General features: G+C 33.0%; 1 protein-coding gene across 1 annotated transcript; it reads right to left on the reverse strand.

The window, feature by feature from the left end:
• Positions 1-1490: 1490 nt before the first annotated feature.
• On the reverse strand, positions 1491-18932 carry slf (C-type lectin domain-containing protein slf). The gene is made up of 5 exons (XM_077430263.1): positions 18804-18932; positions 9601-9736; positions 2496-2675; positions 2287-2423; positions 1491-2146 (listed from the first exon to the last, which is right to left on the reverse strand). Exons 2-5 carry the CDS (start codon positions 9734-9736, stop codon positions 1901-1903), a joined length of 699 nt encoding a protein of 232 aa, XP_077286389.1. The 5' UTR covers positions 18804-18932; the 3' UTR covers positions 1491-1900.
• Between the last annotated feature and the right edge of the window lie 821 nt (positions 18933-19753).

Here is a 19753-nt window from a genome sequence, read left to right on the forward strand (position 1 = left end):
TCGACCATGTCGTATAGCGAGCCGCCACACAATGAACAGTACACAGCACCCTCTGGGTCCGTTTTTTTCAAGACGGCACCTTGGTTATCCGGCCTTTAGTCATAAGCTTTCACTTTAAGGTCTGTTCATACCTATTCAGCACGACCCGTATCCTGCAGGTGTCCTGCAAGTGCGGATAGTATTATTTGGTACATTATATGGACGTATTCATACATACTCCATTCGCGCGTGCGCATTTACGCATTCACGCGCGTCCATATAGAATGTACTAAAGAATACTGTCCGTACTTGCAGGATTCGGGTCGTGCTGGATAGGTATGAACAGACCTTTACTCGTTTATTTAACAATTTCAATAGATTTGTAATCAAAGTCGAATATACTCGAGCGATTGCTTTATTTTTTAGCGCGATATTTCACAACTGATAGTTTTGATAACATTAGGGGAAACTTACAAGCAAACGGCTCGGGCATTACTAGACTACGGATACAGACCGTGTTTTTTCCAGAAAACGGGGCGGTTTGGCTCTATTTACAAAGCTAGAGTGCAAAAAAAAGGTTCGGCGAACCTTTAACAAAGCATTTAAAACAATTGAACAATGGACGACGCGCTGTGGACTCGTTGTATAGTCATTTCATCCCAAATGTGAAGCGCTACCAGGATAACCACCGCTACGAAAATTGCACGAGTAGGTTTCCTGGCGCATGAAAATTCGTCGCATAGGAAAATTTCCGTACAGAAAACTGCCCAAATATTACTCAGCAAATGAATTTTTTACGAAATTTTTATAATTATCAGCATATTATTTATTTATTAATAGTTTTGGACCATTGTGGCATTACAGGAAGAACCTAATGCGCCACAATGGCCTACATTTGATAAAGATAAGACTAGACATACGAACTTCGCATGTTGATACGTACATACGGGACCCTAACGTCATTTTAGATTTAATGATAATAAAAATCTCGTTAAAAAAAGCATATGCCGAGCAATATTTGGGCAGTTTAATGTACGGCAATTTTCCTGTGCGACGAATTTTCGCATGTATTACCCAAACAAACATCTTAATCTTCGTACGCGTTTGAGATTCGCGATGAGCTACGTCTCGTCAGTGGTCAGTGCTGCTATATGAATGCGAAACGTGGACTCTGAATATCAGGATGATCAGCCAAATCGAAGCTTTTGAGATGTGGGTCTACAGGCGTATGCTGAATATCCCATGGACCAAAAAAGTTACAAATAAAGCTGTCCTCAGCTTGATACGGAAAGGCAGGGAACTCTTGTTTCTGTCATCAAGTGGAGAAAGATGGATTACCTCGGACACATGATCTGGTGTTCAAAATACGAATTTCTCCGTTTGATAACCTTGGGAAAAAGGTAGAAAATGGATTGGTAGGAAGAAGTTGTCTTGACTTCGAAACATTCGCCTGAATAGGAACACACGTAATATAAAATTTTTATATTAATAATAAAACATCATCATATTTTCGTGTTATTTATTTATTTTCACAATTTGCTGTCGAAAATATAACAATAAATAAAAAATGGTTACAATCGATGAAAATTTCGAATGTTCACAATCTACATTTAGCGTGAACTATAAAACCACACTTCGATTTTTCATTTGCGATTTTTACCTACTAACAGTCGATTTGGTCCCGATTAATTTTGTACTTGTGCATTTGTAACAAATGAACATGTCTCACGCTTACACATACAAAAATCTTAAAAAGTATAAAAACTATAAATGTACTCGATGACATCGCCCGGTCAAATTAGACCGAGTCGCAAATTATGATATATGCCAATCATGAATGTGAATGCAGTGTTTTTTTTTTTTTTTGGATAAACTGATTACTCTTATGACTGTGATTATTATTTTTTAAATGGATATGCTTTTACAACCGAATGCCTCTGTTGGTGGCTTCAACGTAACGCAACAGCTCTTCGGAATCCTCGCAGATGAAAGGCTTCTCGTGATAACAGGCAACATCGTGCCATGCAATACCGTCGTTGTACACGTTATTCAAAACACTCAAACAGGACTCGTTTGTGCCGTTGATGTCGAATTCAGCATTATCAGGCTGTTTGGTCTTTTTATGACCAGTCTGACTCCACGGATTGTATCCCCAACCAGATGGAATCTGTAAAAATTACATTACCATAAACCACAAAACAAAAAAAAAGCGAATAATACCATGGTGTATTTTAAATGTATCGTTAGATATGTAAATTAGGAGCTAAAGCGTTTCTTTACATTATCTAACGGTAATTTCAACTTTACCTGGTTGGTTGGGAAGACCTTTTCACGATTGGCGGACCAAAACCAGCCCAGGACGTTCTTAGGTTCTAGGTCACGTCGGTCTTCGCATCCTTTGAAGTCGCACAATCTTCCGCTCGTCCAAATGTAAGGAACGTCGTCTGTAAAAACGATCAGGTCAATTATAAATTGCTAAAATAGATCCTAAAACATAACGTGTGTAAGAGACTCACTCTTTTGAATCAGGCTGAAGACAAGATTATTCTCTTCTTGAGTTTCCATTGAGACCAAATCCATGCAATATTCGCGGCACAAGTTACGTGCATCTAGCCAGTCGACTTTGCGGCCAGCTAAGGCTGGTACGTGACCACTGAAGAAGTAGTTGTGCCCTCTGTAGAAGAATTCTTTTGGTCCTGAAAGCAAACACACAAAAATTCATTAGTGATGTGGAGAGATGCAAGATTTTTACAAGATACTACATACATACATGAAAGACTTTCGACATATGTAGGTCAAATACTTGACCAATCACCAAATTGAATCAGTGAGGGCAAATTTCAGTTTGTACCATTATTTATTTTAAATCGAATAGCTCTATATAAAATTCAACGGAAGAAACTTTTACATATCTGTTTAAGGAAATGGACTGAACTACTTCTGTAGTTGGGGGTTTTGCAAGAAATTCATATTGAAAACGTTTGTTTCTTTTCGTATCTTATCTAGCTTTTTCTTTACTAATAAATTATATTGAAATATTTGATGATGACTAAATAAGTAATTCCCGTTTATTTGGTAGACAATTCCATCCATATTTCATTAGCATAAAATGAATAAATTTTGAAATTTTTTATTCTAAATTTTAAATTTGAATTTCTTTTGTTTTTTTTTTAAATAATTTTTTAATTAAGGAAGCCATTTTATTATTTTAATTATCGTATAACAACAACTTATTTCGATAATAAAGGAATAAAAAGAATCTGATCAGAATTTTTTCTGACGACCTACTACTATATATAACTGAATTTAATTTAATTTATAATAATTAACGTCATTAAAGTTTAATATAATGGAAAATAAATTATGATATTCTTCGTTATTTTCCATTTTATTTACAAATTTCGAAGGCTTTCGTGTCATTTTGTATAAGCATCTTCTCGGCATGCTCACCTTGAAAATCTCAAATGTCTACCGAGCAGAATACATTTCATTACTACGAAGTAAATTTAAATCAAATTTATTTTAACAAAACCAAAGAAATAGTTTTCAACTTCGCATGAATATGTATATTTACATACAGATGTTTCAAAATCAAACCGCTTCACCGTTTTGAAACATCAATATTTAACGCAAAAAAATAAAGGGACAGGTGGTCAAAATTCAGTTTTTTAAGCACACATCTTATGACTAAAGTATGTGGGTAAGCATTTAACTTAAACGTGCTTTGTCGAGTAGTTAACAGTAAACGTGTTTACTTCTCAGTATAAGAGCTTCAAGTAAATAGTACGATTGCTGAATAAACAATTGATTCTCAGAAATAGTGGTTGTTGTATTCATAATAAAAAAATAAAAAAAAACGTTCGGCATAAATTTTTTTGTACTGCGATTCTATTGTTTCTTCCATTTTCTTTTAAAACACGAGACTTAATAAATCCTTCATTTGATTATTCTCTTAACAAAAAGAGACTATCAATTCATTTTATCCTTTGATTTGTAATCATATAAGATTGAAATCCACGCATAACACCATTGGTCCATAATAGACGGACGTTTATAATGTATTATTTCGCGATTAGAACGTTTTATCGAATAGGCAACTTCCGCAAACTCGCAAACAACAGATTCGCATGCTAACAATTGAGAATTGTGTCGACAGAGAGCTTTCTAAACAAACGGAATGAGAAGTGGATGATTTCTCTCGTGGGTGCTGACGACGGGCAAGCCTCTGGTCTGCAGATTCTTCTCCTCCACGATCGGCGAGGACTATCCAATGTTTCAATGGACCGACCACAGTCATGTCATTCCAAGCAGTTGTGTAACTCCTGAAGAAACGGGGCCAAGGAGTCGTTTCTGGTTTGGACCTACACGAACCGCTTTTACCTGTCGCATGGATAAGTAGCGATTATCCAGAGTCGTATGAAAGAGATGACTTCCGTCGTAAATTTATACAATCTACTGGATAGAAGGCACATACTACTGGAAATCGAAAATCTTTAAACGATACTTATTAGTTGACCTGATGACTTAAAAACAGTCTGCAGTATTGCGCCAAAGCTATTCGAAAATATATGAAATGACCGTAAGAAACTATTATTGGTTCCAATGATGTTCACAAAGCAAATGTACAAAATAAAGACTGTGTTTTCATTTAGCCAGCACCATGGCTCGGTGGTTGTGTTGATACTAAGCACCAAGAGGTCGTCGGCTTCGATCCCGTGAGCTGACCACTATTGAAAAGAATTTATCCCGAGTATAAACATTAATGCTGCTGGTCAGACTTGAATATTTGTGACTTCAAGTCGATCGTTTCCTATCAGAGTTTGCCAATTTATTTGATTTCATTGTTGAAGCGGTTCCTCCATCAAATTGGCAAAAGCCATCCAACCCAATATGTCACCACTATTTGAATATGATTAAAAAAAAATTATTATCTATAACATATGTACATAGATGTCTAGCTAATTTTTTTTCTTATGTATAGTATTTGTATTATGGTTATATGTCTGATCACAGTGACGCGTTAGTGCGAAAACACACAGCAGTACACGTGGCACGTGGGTTTTTTTTAGATACTTTTAAACATGCGAAAAAAAATGGAAAGTCCAGCACGCCCTGCCCCAAAATGACCCTCTGTGTTTTCGATAAAATTGTATCCTCGCTTGACAGTGATCGATAGCGGTGTATCCCATATTTGAAGAAATGTAGGAGACCACCCACAGCGGGGAGCCATGCACACGATATGCCGTTCATCGCTGTGTGTTTTCGCCCTTAAGAGTATTCTGTAATATCACTGTGCCTAATATGTAAATAAATAAATTTCCGAAAGCAATCCTAAGAACGAATCCGCTTTTACATGCAATAGACAATCGAATGAATAATTTTCGGAATACTCACTGCCGTTCCATATAGGGTCTGGCAATTTCAAAATATCCCCATATTCACGGATTCGAACGATTTTGAAATCGAGCCTGGCGTACCTAAATACAATATACCTAATAATAGGTACAATAGCAATGAATGGCTCACGATTCGGTACATCGTGAGATGAGCGCGCTCTGCGTCGTGATTATGGCCGTCTTATAATACCGTTTATACAATTTCATAAAACACCCATTTAATTAACGAAATTCTCTTATAGAAAAAAAAAAAAAAACCAGTGCGACCGGTTATGACCCAAATATGGCGTGCGATGGACTCCTCACAAAATGGGCACATTCTAGCCGCACATCCTATTGTGGTCGAAGGTCGGATACAAAATCATCGGCCTTTCGGGTCATCCGTGACTTCATTCTAATTGATTTATCACCGGGCGAAGAGGATATGGCGGCGATTATGAGATCGTTGACGTCTTGCAGTTACAAAATTGACAACAGTATTATACAAACGGCAACGGTTAGGGCATTGTACTTTTGAAATGATGTGCATTTTATTTTTATACATCAATCTTAATTTATATACATGATAATTGATTGTGAAACTACTCTAATATTCGTTATGACATTTAGCTATTTAAATATGTATATACTCATTGGTACTTTAAAATTCAAGTGAACAACTACTGTTGATCTTATCTTCTCACTATTTATTTTGAGATTCAAATCTAAATGATAATTTTCAATTTATGTAAGATGAACAAAATTTTCCATCAATATAAAGATTCATCATTATACCTATGTATAATGATGAATCATACATACAGATGTATGAAGAGAAAAACGCTTAAAAAACATTTCCAATAACCAAGTGAACGGGAAATGTTTTCTTTTTATACTGTCATATTCAAATAACCCAATTTCAAAACCATATAAAAATTTTAAGTACATACTAAGTTTCCAAATCTATAAAGTGTGGTTAAAATTTGGCTATTCTTTATGAAAAATGTAAAGGTTCAGTGCTTTTTCTCAGATAATTTTGCACATGCAAAAAATAACTTAGTCTGAACCGTCGCAATATTCCCGAAACTCGCCCCCGGAGTATTTTCGGTGATATTTTATCCTTGTATTGACATCGGTTTGACAGTGATCATCGATTTCCATATTTGAAGAAATGTTGGAGAAACTGTCGAAATAATAAGATCGTACGAATTAATAAAGACACGAAGAAACGCCTCTCCCAGCTGAAAATCACAAGCAGGTGCATGCCGTACGATTCAGTGTGTTTGCGCTTTAAGGTATGTAGATACACATTAAATTGATGAACTCTACTTTAGATTATTCCAATGTCCAGATATCAATACTAATTAATTACTACACATTTATTAATCGATGATGATAAAAAAAATCAATTTTAGTTTTGCTTATAAAGAAAATGTTTCACAGATAATAATTTGCAAAGTTTTAAAGGCCATCCACTAAGCTGTTTCGTAGACTTGATTAAACCTATCCTTCAATTTCTAATATTCTCCCTATATTAATGGAAAATTTGCAACGAAAAGCGGTCGCTCAAAAAGAGAATCGATTCGATTTCAGCAGAAGAAAGCCATTGCAATGTCGAGATTGCACGTCGTGACGCAACAAATGTTTATTACAATATTATTGTTATTATCACACAGTCAGCCATTATCGTATCAAACGAAATAGCATTATAGTCCGTTGAAAGATGATGTCTTTATAGCCCGAGCTATACAGTCGTATGTACATATAATATTTACATACAATGAAATGTGTCACGCAATGTATGTACATATTTTATAATATTGTATTTGTCAACACATCGAACCCGAAAACGTTGAGTAACGTTAAAATGACAGAATAAGACGTATAATCATTTTTTTTTTGTAACTTCGAAGAAAGTTTGTCACAATATTAATAGGAATCTGAAGCAAATGCATGTTACGAATGAAAAAACAGTTATGTCATATTATGAAGAATTTCAATCACAATATGTAATAATATGTAATTTATTATTACTTCCCACATTTTCTTTTTAGCGAATGGAATTTTATACCTTTCATATGCCACTCTTTAAATCTATGACGTTTGGTACTTCAAACGAATTTGGTAATATTTCTACAATATTTTGCTAATAAACGACGAGTTGTTTATTTTCATAAACATGTCCTTGATTTACCGATCTAATGTCAGTATTTTCCAAGTTGAAGGTTAGAATTTTTTTATGGCATTGTACAATATATATGTGTGTATGTATTATATAATATAATAGTTTCCCGTATTACAATGTTCTTATAAAACGGTACATTAGGTAAGAAAACAGATAAAACTAGAAAAAACATGAAAATATAAAACAAAAAAGTCATGAAGGATAATGAGTTTACTTAGATTCATTTGTTTATTTTTTCATATTTGTTAGCTTCGAGCGTTTTCTTTTTTTTTTAAATCATCTAATATATAATTTCGAAATAGAATTTGTATGCATGTTTGTTTGCTTGGGTTGTAGATTCCGTGACGTACAATTTAATAAAAAAAAAACAAATAACCATTCAAATAAATATAAATAAATTAAAACTATTCAAATAAATTTAATAAAATGTTTACTATTAGATTGGCCATATTTAAGCGATTTATATTACAAATACCGAGCGAAGCCGGGAAAAAACACTAGTATTTAATAAATACAGTTATGTATGTATATACTTAATAATTAATATGTTTTTGAGCTCTTTTTCCTATAATGCTGTACATTAACATTAGAATAATATAATACTATGATTACTAACAAAATTAAATTAAAATTGCAAAATAGAAAATGATCAGTAGATCAGTAGCTATTATAAAAACAGACATAAGATGCATTGTGAACATAATTTAGTAATAATAAAAAGCATTTAATAATAAATACTAAAAATTACAAAAAAATAGCCCCATTCTCTAGCATATTCTGCTTTAAATGTGATATTTACTGAATGTCTAGTGTCGTATTAGCACTATTTCACATATAATTTGACATTTAGATTTAATGGTTCAATTAGCACTCGAACTTTTACGGTAGCTAAATTTACCCCGGTTAAATATGGCTTTATCTACTTTTAAACAATATTTATGTGAATGCCAGTTATGCATTTAGGTTATTATAATGTCAAGTCCTATTGAAAATAATCTATATACGCTACACGTGCGATTATCGCCTGGCATTATATAAATACGATTTTCCACACGTTTTTATTTTGCAGTATACATACATACATGTTTAATATATGCCGACGTCGTCATTTTCTAATTTGACATTTCGAATATATTACTTTATTCGATTGAGCAGCGTGCGTGTGTGAAATTATTAAAATAATTATATAAATACATAATACGAACATCGCATTCATATAAAGCTCGAAAGAAAATATTGCACAACGAGTACACAATATGTTGTATTTATTTACATAAAAAAAAAAACAACCCACGACTCGAGATATATAATATTACAATAATAATAAAAGCCCGAGTGAAAATCTTTATGGGAAATCTACGAATTTGCCTATTGATTAATACAGCGTCACGCTTAGATGCATAATATCATATCACACACCGGCTAAATTACAACAACGTAATCATGATTGTGTTCAGTTCCCACAGCATAAGAAAAAAATGGAAAATTTAATCACTCATACATTGAAAAAAAAAAAAAAACGATTTTTTGTTTGATACAGAGAAAAAAAATATTTATATCGATTTGAATCGAGTGTTACATAATTTGTGTGTAATTTAAACGGATATCAGTCGAACGGATAGCCTTGGTGGAGAAGATGTACATACAAAAAGTTGATATTATCAAACATCTTCCAGATCCTTCTACTATAAATTAAGACGATTTATCGTACAAGATATTAAACCATACTGAACGAAATGTCGTAGCCAGTCCGAAACAGTTGCAAAAGCGCCACTAATGAACTGCTTGCGAGTTGACCTGTCCGGTTCGATTGTGGACCGGTTCAAAATAAAATCAAAAGTGTTTTTGCACATGGTATTTCGATAATCGTCCGCCAGACGATGATGTAATTCAATAGAAAAAGTAATATAAAAAAAAAACACACACACACAGCCATATAGACGTGCATTCGATCTAAAAACTGCACTTAGAAAAGTATTCGTAAATTTATTTCAATCAAAAGGATAGTATGTAAGTGTGTCTTTGATCGGGAAATAGCTAATATAGTTATGTTAAACTTACTCGATGCACATTTCTGTGCAATAGGCAGCGTCAGGAATCTGCCTGGTCTGTTTTGCTTGGGCCTGATTTCATTGATGGCCGCATGAGCCACGGCCAATGCCATCAGTGCGCAGAGGAGCACGCACAATCCCTTCATCTGAAAAATAAATTGAAAAAAAAAACGATATTATCATAATCAATCCATCGAAAATACTTTAGAAATCATCTGTGAGCATGAAATGAGGAACTAAAAGAAGCAATCTAAAATTAATCCTTCCCCAATACATGTACATATGTATGGGTGACCGTGAAAAATTGGAAAATATTCGTTTATCATGCATACATATGAAAAACGGTTAGTACATATATATCAGTGGCGTGCGGTAAAACTCTCTCTTCCCCGTCGTACATCGACACTTAATTTGCGCGAGCAGGATACAACAGGAACAAGAGGAACAGGCTTTTCCTCCCGTATCCTGCGCGCGCACATTAAACAAGGCTGTATGACAGAAAAGAGAGATAATTTCATCGCATGCCACTGATATATATATATATATATATATATATATATATATATATATATATATATATATATATATATATATATATATATATATATATATATATATATTATATCGGTCTCCGTGATTTGACAGAATGTTAAATTACAGAAAACGCAAATATCAGCGCAATATTCTGCGCGCGCACATTAACACGGGAGGAAAAGCATGTTCCTCTGGTTCCTGTTGTATCCTGCTCGCGCAAATTAAGTGAGTATGTACCGCTTACCATGCACCATTTTTTTTTGATCTTTCGACTTAAGATCTTTCGATTTTCGATCTTTGCATTCTGATATTTGCGTTTTCTGTAATTTAACATTCTGTCAAGTCACGTAGACCCATATTATATATACATAGTACCGTTTACCATGCACCCTTTTTTTTTTGATCTTTCGACTTATAATCTTTCGATTTTCGATCTTTGCCTTCCGATAATTGCTTCTTCGACCTTTTCACTTTCGGTACCGTGAGGTAGACTCCGTATGTATATATGTATATTTTTTATTGTTCCAATAGGATGCAACTTATCATTCAATAGTAAGCGACTTTATATAAATATATATACCAAATATATTATCTTTCAATAATAATCACATAGTTAGGAATAGATATATACGTAACTATAAAACTAGAAATAGGAATAAATTAATTATAGGTACAGTTAACAAAGCAAAAACTGCAGGAGGTGTTTTCCACAGAGGTGTTCAAATATATAATGCCCTTCCTTAAGAGGGCTGTACAGTCGAAACCCTAATTTTGTTACGGTTCCTTTCTTCGATATATATATTGAGTGTATGTATATATTGAGTGAATGGGACAATATATATATATATATATCAATATAAAACGTATTTTAGCCAGATAAAACGTATTTTAAATTGACAAAATCGAGGTTTCGTATTCTACTATTTTCTCCTCCAAAACTGGACCAATTTTTAAAAAAATTTCATCATCGGTATGAGAAAGATACTTTCTGTGCATCTATCGGCGTATTTTTTTTTAAATCGACCGTTAAATAAGCACGCTGGACTCGTTTCGTGGGTGTAAAAAAGAGGCGATTTTATAGATGTTTGGCGGCTCCTAGCTCATATAAAAAATAGTTAATCAAAAAAATAAAACGATAGATGCACCCTAATGGTGGATATCCATAGCATATTGAAAAATAATTACTCTAGTGCCATAATTGAGGAAGGGAGAAGTCTAATACGTTTCTATGGACAAGGCGCTGCTGTCCAGCCCTCTTAATGAGAGAATTGGAGGTGCTAGTAACATTGGTGCTTTCTTGAGGGGAGTTAATGGATACCCCTGTGGACGATGACGTAATTATATAATATATATGTAAGTTTAATAAAATGCTATGTTTGAAAATATATCATATTTTTTTAGGGTTACTAATTATAGTTTTGTTATTTTTGCTAACTATGCTATATTATAGTTGTAAGTTTTAGTTTAAAATTGTTGATTGTTAAATAATTCCTTAGCAATTTGCTATTTAATAATAAATAAATAGTAAATACATCAAACAGGTATTCCAATTTAATTACAATATATGCACCTTGCATCTAATATATAATTTCGAAAGAGACTTTGTAAGTATAGTTTAATATTATCTTTTTTCGATTCAAATAAATTTAATAAAAAAACAAATGAATGTTTACTATTAGATTGTTTTGTCATGTTTAACCTGTTTATATTACAAATACCGAGCGAAGCCGGGTAAAACCACTAGTATTTGTATAAATGAAAATTGATTTTTAACATGGTTTCATTACGGGATTATCCCCAAGGTGACACCTATGGCCAATTTTGTACATACAGGTAGTTCTCGACATACGAAAAAAAAATCAACGATTTTGAGAAAAGTATGTTTTAAACATAACTTTTAAATTTTTTAAACATTAAATCATGGGCTACTGTTACGCCACTGCCCTTTGGAAGAAGTTAAATATGCGCATATTTTCGAGAAATCAGTAAATATGCACATTTTGAAGTAAGTAAAATTTATGGGTTTTCTTAATATTTTGACGTTTTGTATAAAATTCAACTCACTACCGAGGTGCAAGAACGTATCTCCGTCGTAAGTCGAGGAATACCTGTATATACTATATACATATGTATATATGTATGTATATAAATTTATAATAATATTATACATAGATTTGAAATGAAATTCAAATAAATGTGTTAAATGAGAGTAGGTGGCCAATTTGTTAGGAACCGTTGGGAAATAATCGACTTGGAGTCACATATATCCAAGGTCTGGTCAGTAATACCGGATCAGGGATCGAAACCGTGACCCCTCAGTTGTTGGCATAATACACTGAGCTATGTATGTTGCTGATTATATTATATTATTTCATTTTAACTTTTTAACTTTCATGTGGACGAATTGATTTGTGCTCTAGATTCGGAAAACGTCCCGGAAAACTCTAAAAAACTTGCATGCCAATTTAAACAAAAATATATTCGGTGTGTCTATTTTCCATGATTATTAATATCAACAACTAAACGACACGCGAAAAAGTGTAAAAGTATATACATACATACATATAATATATGTATGGTGTAGACTTGGGAAAGTATTTAATAATAATTGATTTTACAAATGTACATTATTGAATTCCATTTTTACATTCCATTCCATTTTTCATTCGTACTATGAAAGATTGAGATTATATATTATTAGTTTACATTAAATTAATATTGCATTCTAACCATTAGCACAATTTAATTGTTGCGATCTTGTATTTATAATCTGTCCATGATATTTTTATGTACAATATTTAATTTTAGAATTTATATAAAATTGACATTTACTATGGTGCCCCGAAGCGATTTGTATTCATATTTGTAAGTCCACTTTTCTTCATTTGGACGAATAATTAAATTCATATAATGTTTTGCGTTTTATAATATTTAAAAATAGTGTTTTTTGAACTATTCATATTTAGAACTATGAAATAGGTTGTAAATTAAATTGGAACCGTTTCAACAATGAAATCAGATACATTGTCAAACTCTAATATGATATATAACAAAGGTCTGGCTAGCAACACCGGGCCAGGGATGGAACCCATGACCACTCAGTTGATAGAATTACACACTAACCATTGAGTTATGTTGCTGGTTAAGGTTGTTAGAATATAATATTAAATATTCAATGTAAGTAACAGATTAGTTGTATTAATCTAATAGAACTAGCTAACTATGTGATCAATTTTTTAATATCTATAACTTCACCGTATATTTTTTAGTACATATAATATAAAAATCTAAATTTAATAACATCACTGAACCAACCACTACAACTATCATTACAGCTGATTAATTTATTTTTATATGGTTCAGCAAAGCATTTTCAAAGGCACGTGTAAAGAAAACCCAGGCTAACGACCTCGCGACTCGAGCGTGTAAACTACAGACATTGTACTCGAATTTAAAATATCCCGTCAATCGCAAATTCAAAAAGCCCATGTCTATACGTTCCATTGTCCTTTGTGTCGATACCGAACATTACAAATGTCAGGGAACGAGGCTTCAATTGCACCAAATGAACCGTCAAACAACGTCAAAAGATCTCCGCGCTTTCCCCCACGGATCGAGATGAGCCGTGGATGGCGTGCTATCAATATTTTAATAAAAATACACCGAGAATCACGAGAAAGTTAAACGTGACGCATCCCGAACAATAATTGCGAAACCTTTTGACGGAAGCGAAAACTCGATGATCGGAACTGAAATTTATATTACAAACAATGAATGGCACGAGCGCTTGTTGTCACTGTCAGAACACGATTTCGACAGCCATTGTGGTCGAATTCTGCAGATTCACGCCTCTTTAATCAAACCAAAGATTGAGAATCACCGACTAGGACCACGATCTTTGTTCTTCGTTGGTGTTTACAGTTTGCCACCGTATCGGGTCGATAGTCGCGCCCAGTGGTTATGTGTATTATATTAAACATATGTAGACACCTAGCGCAGAAAATTGTTCTCTGAATCGGGAGGATCAATGAACTTTGCAAAAAAAAAATATATATAGTGAGGTAATTTCCGGCTAAAATTTTCCACAGCGTTGGTATGTGAGACAAGTTTATAAAGGATTTATGTTTGATTTCAAACAAGCCGTTCTTAACCATTTAAAAATCAATCGAAACTCCAGACTACATACATATATATATATATATATATATATATATATATATATATATATATATATATATATATATATATATATATATATATATATATATATATATATATATATATATATATATATATATATATATATATATATATATATATATATATGTACGAAAGGTAGACAAAAGAAGTGCTTGAATGGTACCCGAGAGAATGCAAAAGGGTAAAAGGAAGACCGCAAGTTAGATGGGTGAACGAAATTAGAAAAATGTGCGGGGTGAGATGGATGAGTGTTGCGCAAAACAGAGACGACTGGAAGCGTGTTGGAGAGGCCTTCATCCAGCAGTGGATGGCGAATGGCTGTAAATGATATTGATATATATATATATATATATATATATATATATATATATATATATATATATATATATATATATATATATATATATATATATATATATATATATATATATATATATATATGTAGGTAATAAGAAGGGTGTGAAAAATATATAATAATAGCATAATAGACTAGTGTTGGCATATAATGCTTTGAACAAAGTGGTCACGGCTTCAAATCCCACTGGCCAGACATTGGATTTGTGACTCCAGGTCGATCGTTTCCGATTTTCATTGAAACGGTTTCAAAAAATTGACAACCTTACCCATTTTCTCGCAAAATCTCGAGTTTTCAGCAATCTCGAATTTCGCTGAATTGTATAAAATGCGGCAAATTTACAAATTTGACCATAAAATGTGTTTATGGATGTTAATTGATATATTTACTGAATTGTTTAAAATGTTGCAAATTTACAAATTTGACCATAGATGTCTGTGTGGATATTAATTGATGTGTATTTATGTACTTTGTATAATACTAATAATATTTGTATCAAATGTACAATGTTTCCGGTCAGGAAGGCGCATCGGGGTTACCCGTTAGGCTTCCTGATATAAATTAAAGATAAAATAGGCGGTCTAGAAAAGCTAGGGTCATGAAAAGCAAGTTCCCACACTGGAGATATGGACCATATGCTAAGAGCACCTCACCTGGGTTGAATTATCGTTTTGATGTATGCACATACGTCCGGAAAATGAGTGTGCATTTTCAAACGGCTTCGTACACAGCATCACGATTGGTTTTAATTGGTGTCACGATTGACGCGTTCGATAATCTTAACAGTTTGAAGAAGTTCGTGAGAACCCATCGTAGAGTCTGTTGTCGACTAGAAAGCGATGTTTTCCACGACGATGAAGTCATCTCTGAACGTGATGGCCATTTCGGATGAGAAATTTCTTTTGGAAATAAATTGCAGGTGCACCCCGACATTGAACGCGGCCAAAATAAATTACGCACTTATTACGTTATACAAACTTTCCTTTTTTTTTTTTATAGATACGAAGAAAGAGTCTCGATTTCGAATCGTAAACAATTTCCTGAATGCATCCGAACATATATACATAGATAGGTGAACAAAAAAATAATAATCAGACGGTATTATTTGACGAAAAATGAAAAAAAGAACGAAAAATTGCAAAGCAACCAATAAAACAACCAAATCTTAATAAATGTGTCGAGACAAAATAAAAACTGCATAACTTAATAAATAGAAAAATACAAATAGCTACAAGCGACTTATTGACATTGATTCTATGCATTTGACTATATACATATGATTACAGTACCACAGAGTGGTCCATGGAAAACGGAAACTTTTGTAATAAGTAGTATTCATCATACAGAATTAAAAGAAACCTACAATGCTAATTGTTTGGCTTCCCACTTTATGCTAATAATCATGATTATAACTAGAACTTTGAATACAAGGTTCAAGGAAGACTGACCATACAGCCAAAGCTTTACTTTCTGTAGTTCAAGCATTTTTCCCTAATCGGCTAATTTTACGCTTTGATAATGTCCTCTGGCCTTTCTGACCTGAATTTACCAAGTGTGGCTATTATTTATAGGGACATACTAAAGCACACGTGTACAAAGAAAAGCCACGCATACTGGAAAAACTGAAGACCGCAATACAAAATCAAATAGAACAAGTCAACTGGGAAAAGTAGCTCAAAAGGTGTGTTCGTAAAAACGGTCATCATTTGAGTGATATAATTTTGAACACATAAATATTTCAAAATGGCATACTTTTACCTTCATTTATGTGTCAATAAATAATGTTTATACGAAAAATTAACGGAGTACTGTTAAATGTATAACCATCCGTTTTCTGTGAATTATTCTGTATATGTAAAAAAATATCTAACATCTAACAATGGAATTCAAATAAGGATATACAATCGATAGTAATCTAACCAAGCAACCGGATGTGATTTTCCGCGAAATCTATGACTCTATTTTCATATACATACAATATATTTTTTATTTTAATTGTGTAAATTAGTAAAAAGACCGTGACGCGAGCGTTTGACAAAAGAGCGTTTCGATGAACAAATAAAAGTTCAAGAACATTCGAAACACTCATTAGTGCGATCTCAAAATCCATTATACATACACACATATCTACCTGTAATAGAAATAAAATGTGTTAAGGTTACTTTTCGACGAAGATGCATGCGTACAAACAAATTTAAATGTATGCTAATTATAATAAGTGTGTAATCGGAATAAATTGCTCAATGCGTACATTCAACAGGTGAAGAAACGGCATGAAAGACACAACGAAAAAAATCAATTATTCACACAAAAAAATAAGCATAGAATCTTTTGAAATTTAAAATCAAATATTCAATTAAAATATTTTGGAACTTTAGTCAACATTTCGATTCTAATTAACACCCCATATTGTATTCGATTTTAACAAATACAATTTTTAAGTAAATTAAAAACTTCACGTATGAATAAGAAGCTTATAGTTTTTCAAACACTGACTTAACCGATAGAGCGATTATTTAGCCGAATGAAATTTTGAGGTAGAAATCCGGTTGAAATTATTTTAATGGTTTTTGATTTGATCAATAATTGCTCGTTTGATTCGGGTATCATTATTTTCTATTATTATAATTTGACAATTTCATAAATTTTATATATACTTTCTATAACTTTCCATGTACATACAATATAAATCAATAGAAAATTGATCTTTCAAAGACTAGGAAAAATAAATAGAAGACAGCAAAAATACCGTCTAATTATGTCTCAAATATAATTTAAGATAAAAGAAGATTTAATATATAGAACATTTGTATGAAGAGTTTGGTTACAAAAACATTACACATGTATTCAATCATCAGTTCAGTATTTTCAGTCAAATTATGTGAAATGAAATGACCGGTTTTGAAATTATGCACTTCATACGTTCATATTCAGGGTAATTGAATCGAAGCTTTCTGCTTTTACAACCTGATATAATACATATGTATAATATGCAGCGATGGACTAGAAATTGTGGCGGCAAATTTAAATCGATACTCGCTTTCGAGTCCACACTCGGACTGTTGCATTTAATTAATCGTAAGTATCGTAATGTTACGAAACACCACGGTGTCATTGCGCCACTGTAACAACGATTGGGTACAAAGAAAGTCGAGATAATGATACAAGTGTAATGTGTGTAACCGAACGAAAGCCGAGCTTTTGAGGAAAAGCGTGGAAAACTTCAGCGGACTTCAAGCACAGGGAGACGAGTAAAATTCAAAGTTAAATCTTGCGAAACATAACAAACAATCTCTCTTGACACAGATGTTGACGGACTTAGACAACAAAGAGGTAAACATTATCTAACACACATAAATAACCGAGTGATGTAACGCGTAACACTTACACACCTAACATGTAACACATTTTTCTGTGAGTACAGAGCGATGCAAAAAAAAAATTGATTGAATTATGATAGTAAGAAATTTGTCGAACTCTTCAAAAGAGAAAAAAAAAGGAATGAAATATTTGACGGTATTTTGTGAAATAATAATAAGCACTTTTTAATACGGATTTAAGGCGATAAAAATATTTGCAAGAAATGATCACTATTACACTCATAATTTATCACCAGATTATTATACTACACACCATTAACACAAAGTTAGCACTTTAATAAAATTAATTTACAATTTATGGCACGTGCGGTATAAATTTAACCGGCCACCATGTTAGCGAAAAATAATAAATAAATACAGACATGTCGTCTCAAACAATTAGCGATAATACGACGATCGACAGAACACGCAATTTTACATAATATGCGAAAATTCTTTAGAATTTCCAGTCATGTGAAAAACGAAAGTACGACATTAGCATTTTCGATGTGTTTTCTTTCAATCATAAATTACCGCATTATTCGGTCATTCAGAGCATTGCCGATTTTCACGCGGAGACAAATAATATATAGTATGTACATATATTGGTTAAAATTGAATATTTTCTAATTTTAGTAGGTACACTTTCGAATTGTCCGAGATTAAAGTGAGTCGCTTTTGAAGTTCTTATCGTGTTTCACTAAGTGTTTGATGGTCGGTAAAAATGATCGGGACGGGCACTGGTTGCTCACGAGCGTGACTTACCTTGGTCAGTGTTTATCTAAAAGCACACACTATGGATAGTACGGGTATAGGCGAGCTGGCGAGGTGGCGACTCTTTTATATGACGGATGAAGAGGGGCCGCTCCTCAGGTGGGGGCTCCTACCTGGACCAGCTTGCCATTCTGCTCCAGCAGCCGGTTCTGTATCATGTCTATACGGCTCATCAGTGTTTTAATCAATTACCGTAATTCAAATAAAATTACACGATTAAAACAAATCGAAAAAATTTCAAATTAATTTGAAACAAAAGAAGACTCGTCAAAATGTCTCGATTTGAAAAATCATAATTTTCATACATACCAAAGTCGTCTTTGTTTAAGTTCTAAATAGGTGTTTCAGCATTTTCCCTAATACTATTATACATATGTATATATGTTACACCGAATCCACGAAATTGTCTATTACAAGCATTCGGCAAGAGAATTGCCGAATGCGTGGAAAATGCAAGCACGTTGCCCAGTTCACGGATTCCGTAAATTATTTGCCGAATGCGTGAACTGGAGAGCGTGCTATATTATAACCAAGTGTTTCACTGTTAAAATATTGATCAAAATGTATAAAAATGGCATTAATTTATGTATAAGTCATATGAGATGGTCGAAACATATGTACATATGTAGTCATATTATACATAATAATATGTAAATTAAACTAAATTAAACGTCCTTATTCAGCTGTCACTTTGACACTTGTCCAGTTCTAAAAAACAACACCGGAGCGCTGCTGTCTATTTGCCGACTCCATGTTTTGAGCAGACAAATTCTTGCCGAATACACGCATTCGCCAAAAAATTTGCCAAATCCGTGAACTGGGCAACATGCTTGCAACATGAATGCGTGTAATAGGCAATTTCACGGATTCGGTGTAACATATATACATACATAGATAAAATTACAAATACTAAAAAGGAAAATAATCTGTAAAATAGATAA

Source organism: Arctopsyche grandis, chromosome 4, assembly GCF_051622035.1.
Source record: "Arctopsyche grandis isolate Sample6627 chromosome 4, ASM5162203v2, whole genome shotgun sequence".
NCBI classification, from domain to species: Eukaryota; Metazoa; Arthropoda; class Insecta; order Trichoptera; family Hydropsychidae; genus Arctopsyche; species Arctopsyche grandis.

Excerpts from the sequence above, each read along its gene's own strand:
- slf (XM_077430263.1), bottom strand. The coding sequence starts at position 9,736 with ATGAAGGGATTGTGCGTGCTCCTCTGCGCACTGATGGCATTGGCCGTG. Across the intron at positions 2,676-9,600 it reads TGCACAGAAATGTGCATCGA|GACCAAAAGAATTCTTCTAC; the intron begins GTAAGTTTAACA and ends GTTTGCTTTCAG. Across the intron at positions 2,147-2,286 it reads AGGTCTTCCCAACCAACCAG|ATTCCATCTGGTTGGGGATA; the intron begins GTAAAGTTGAAA and ends TAATTTTTACAG.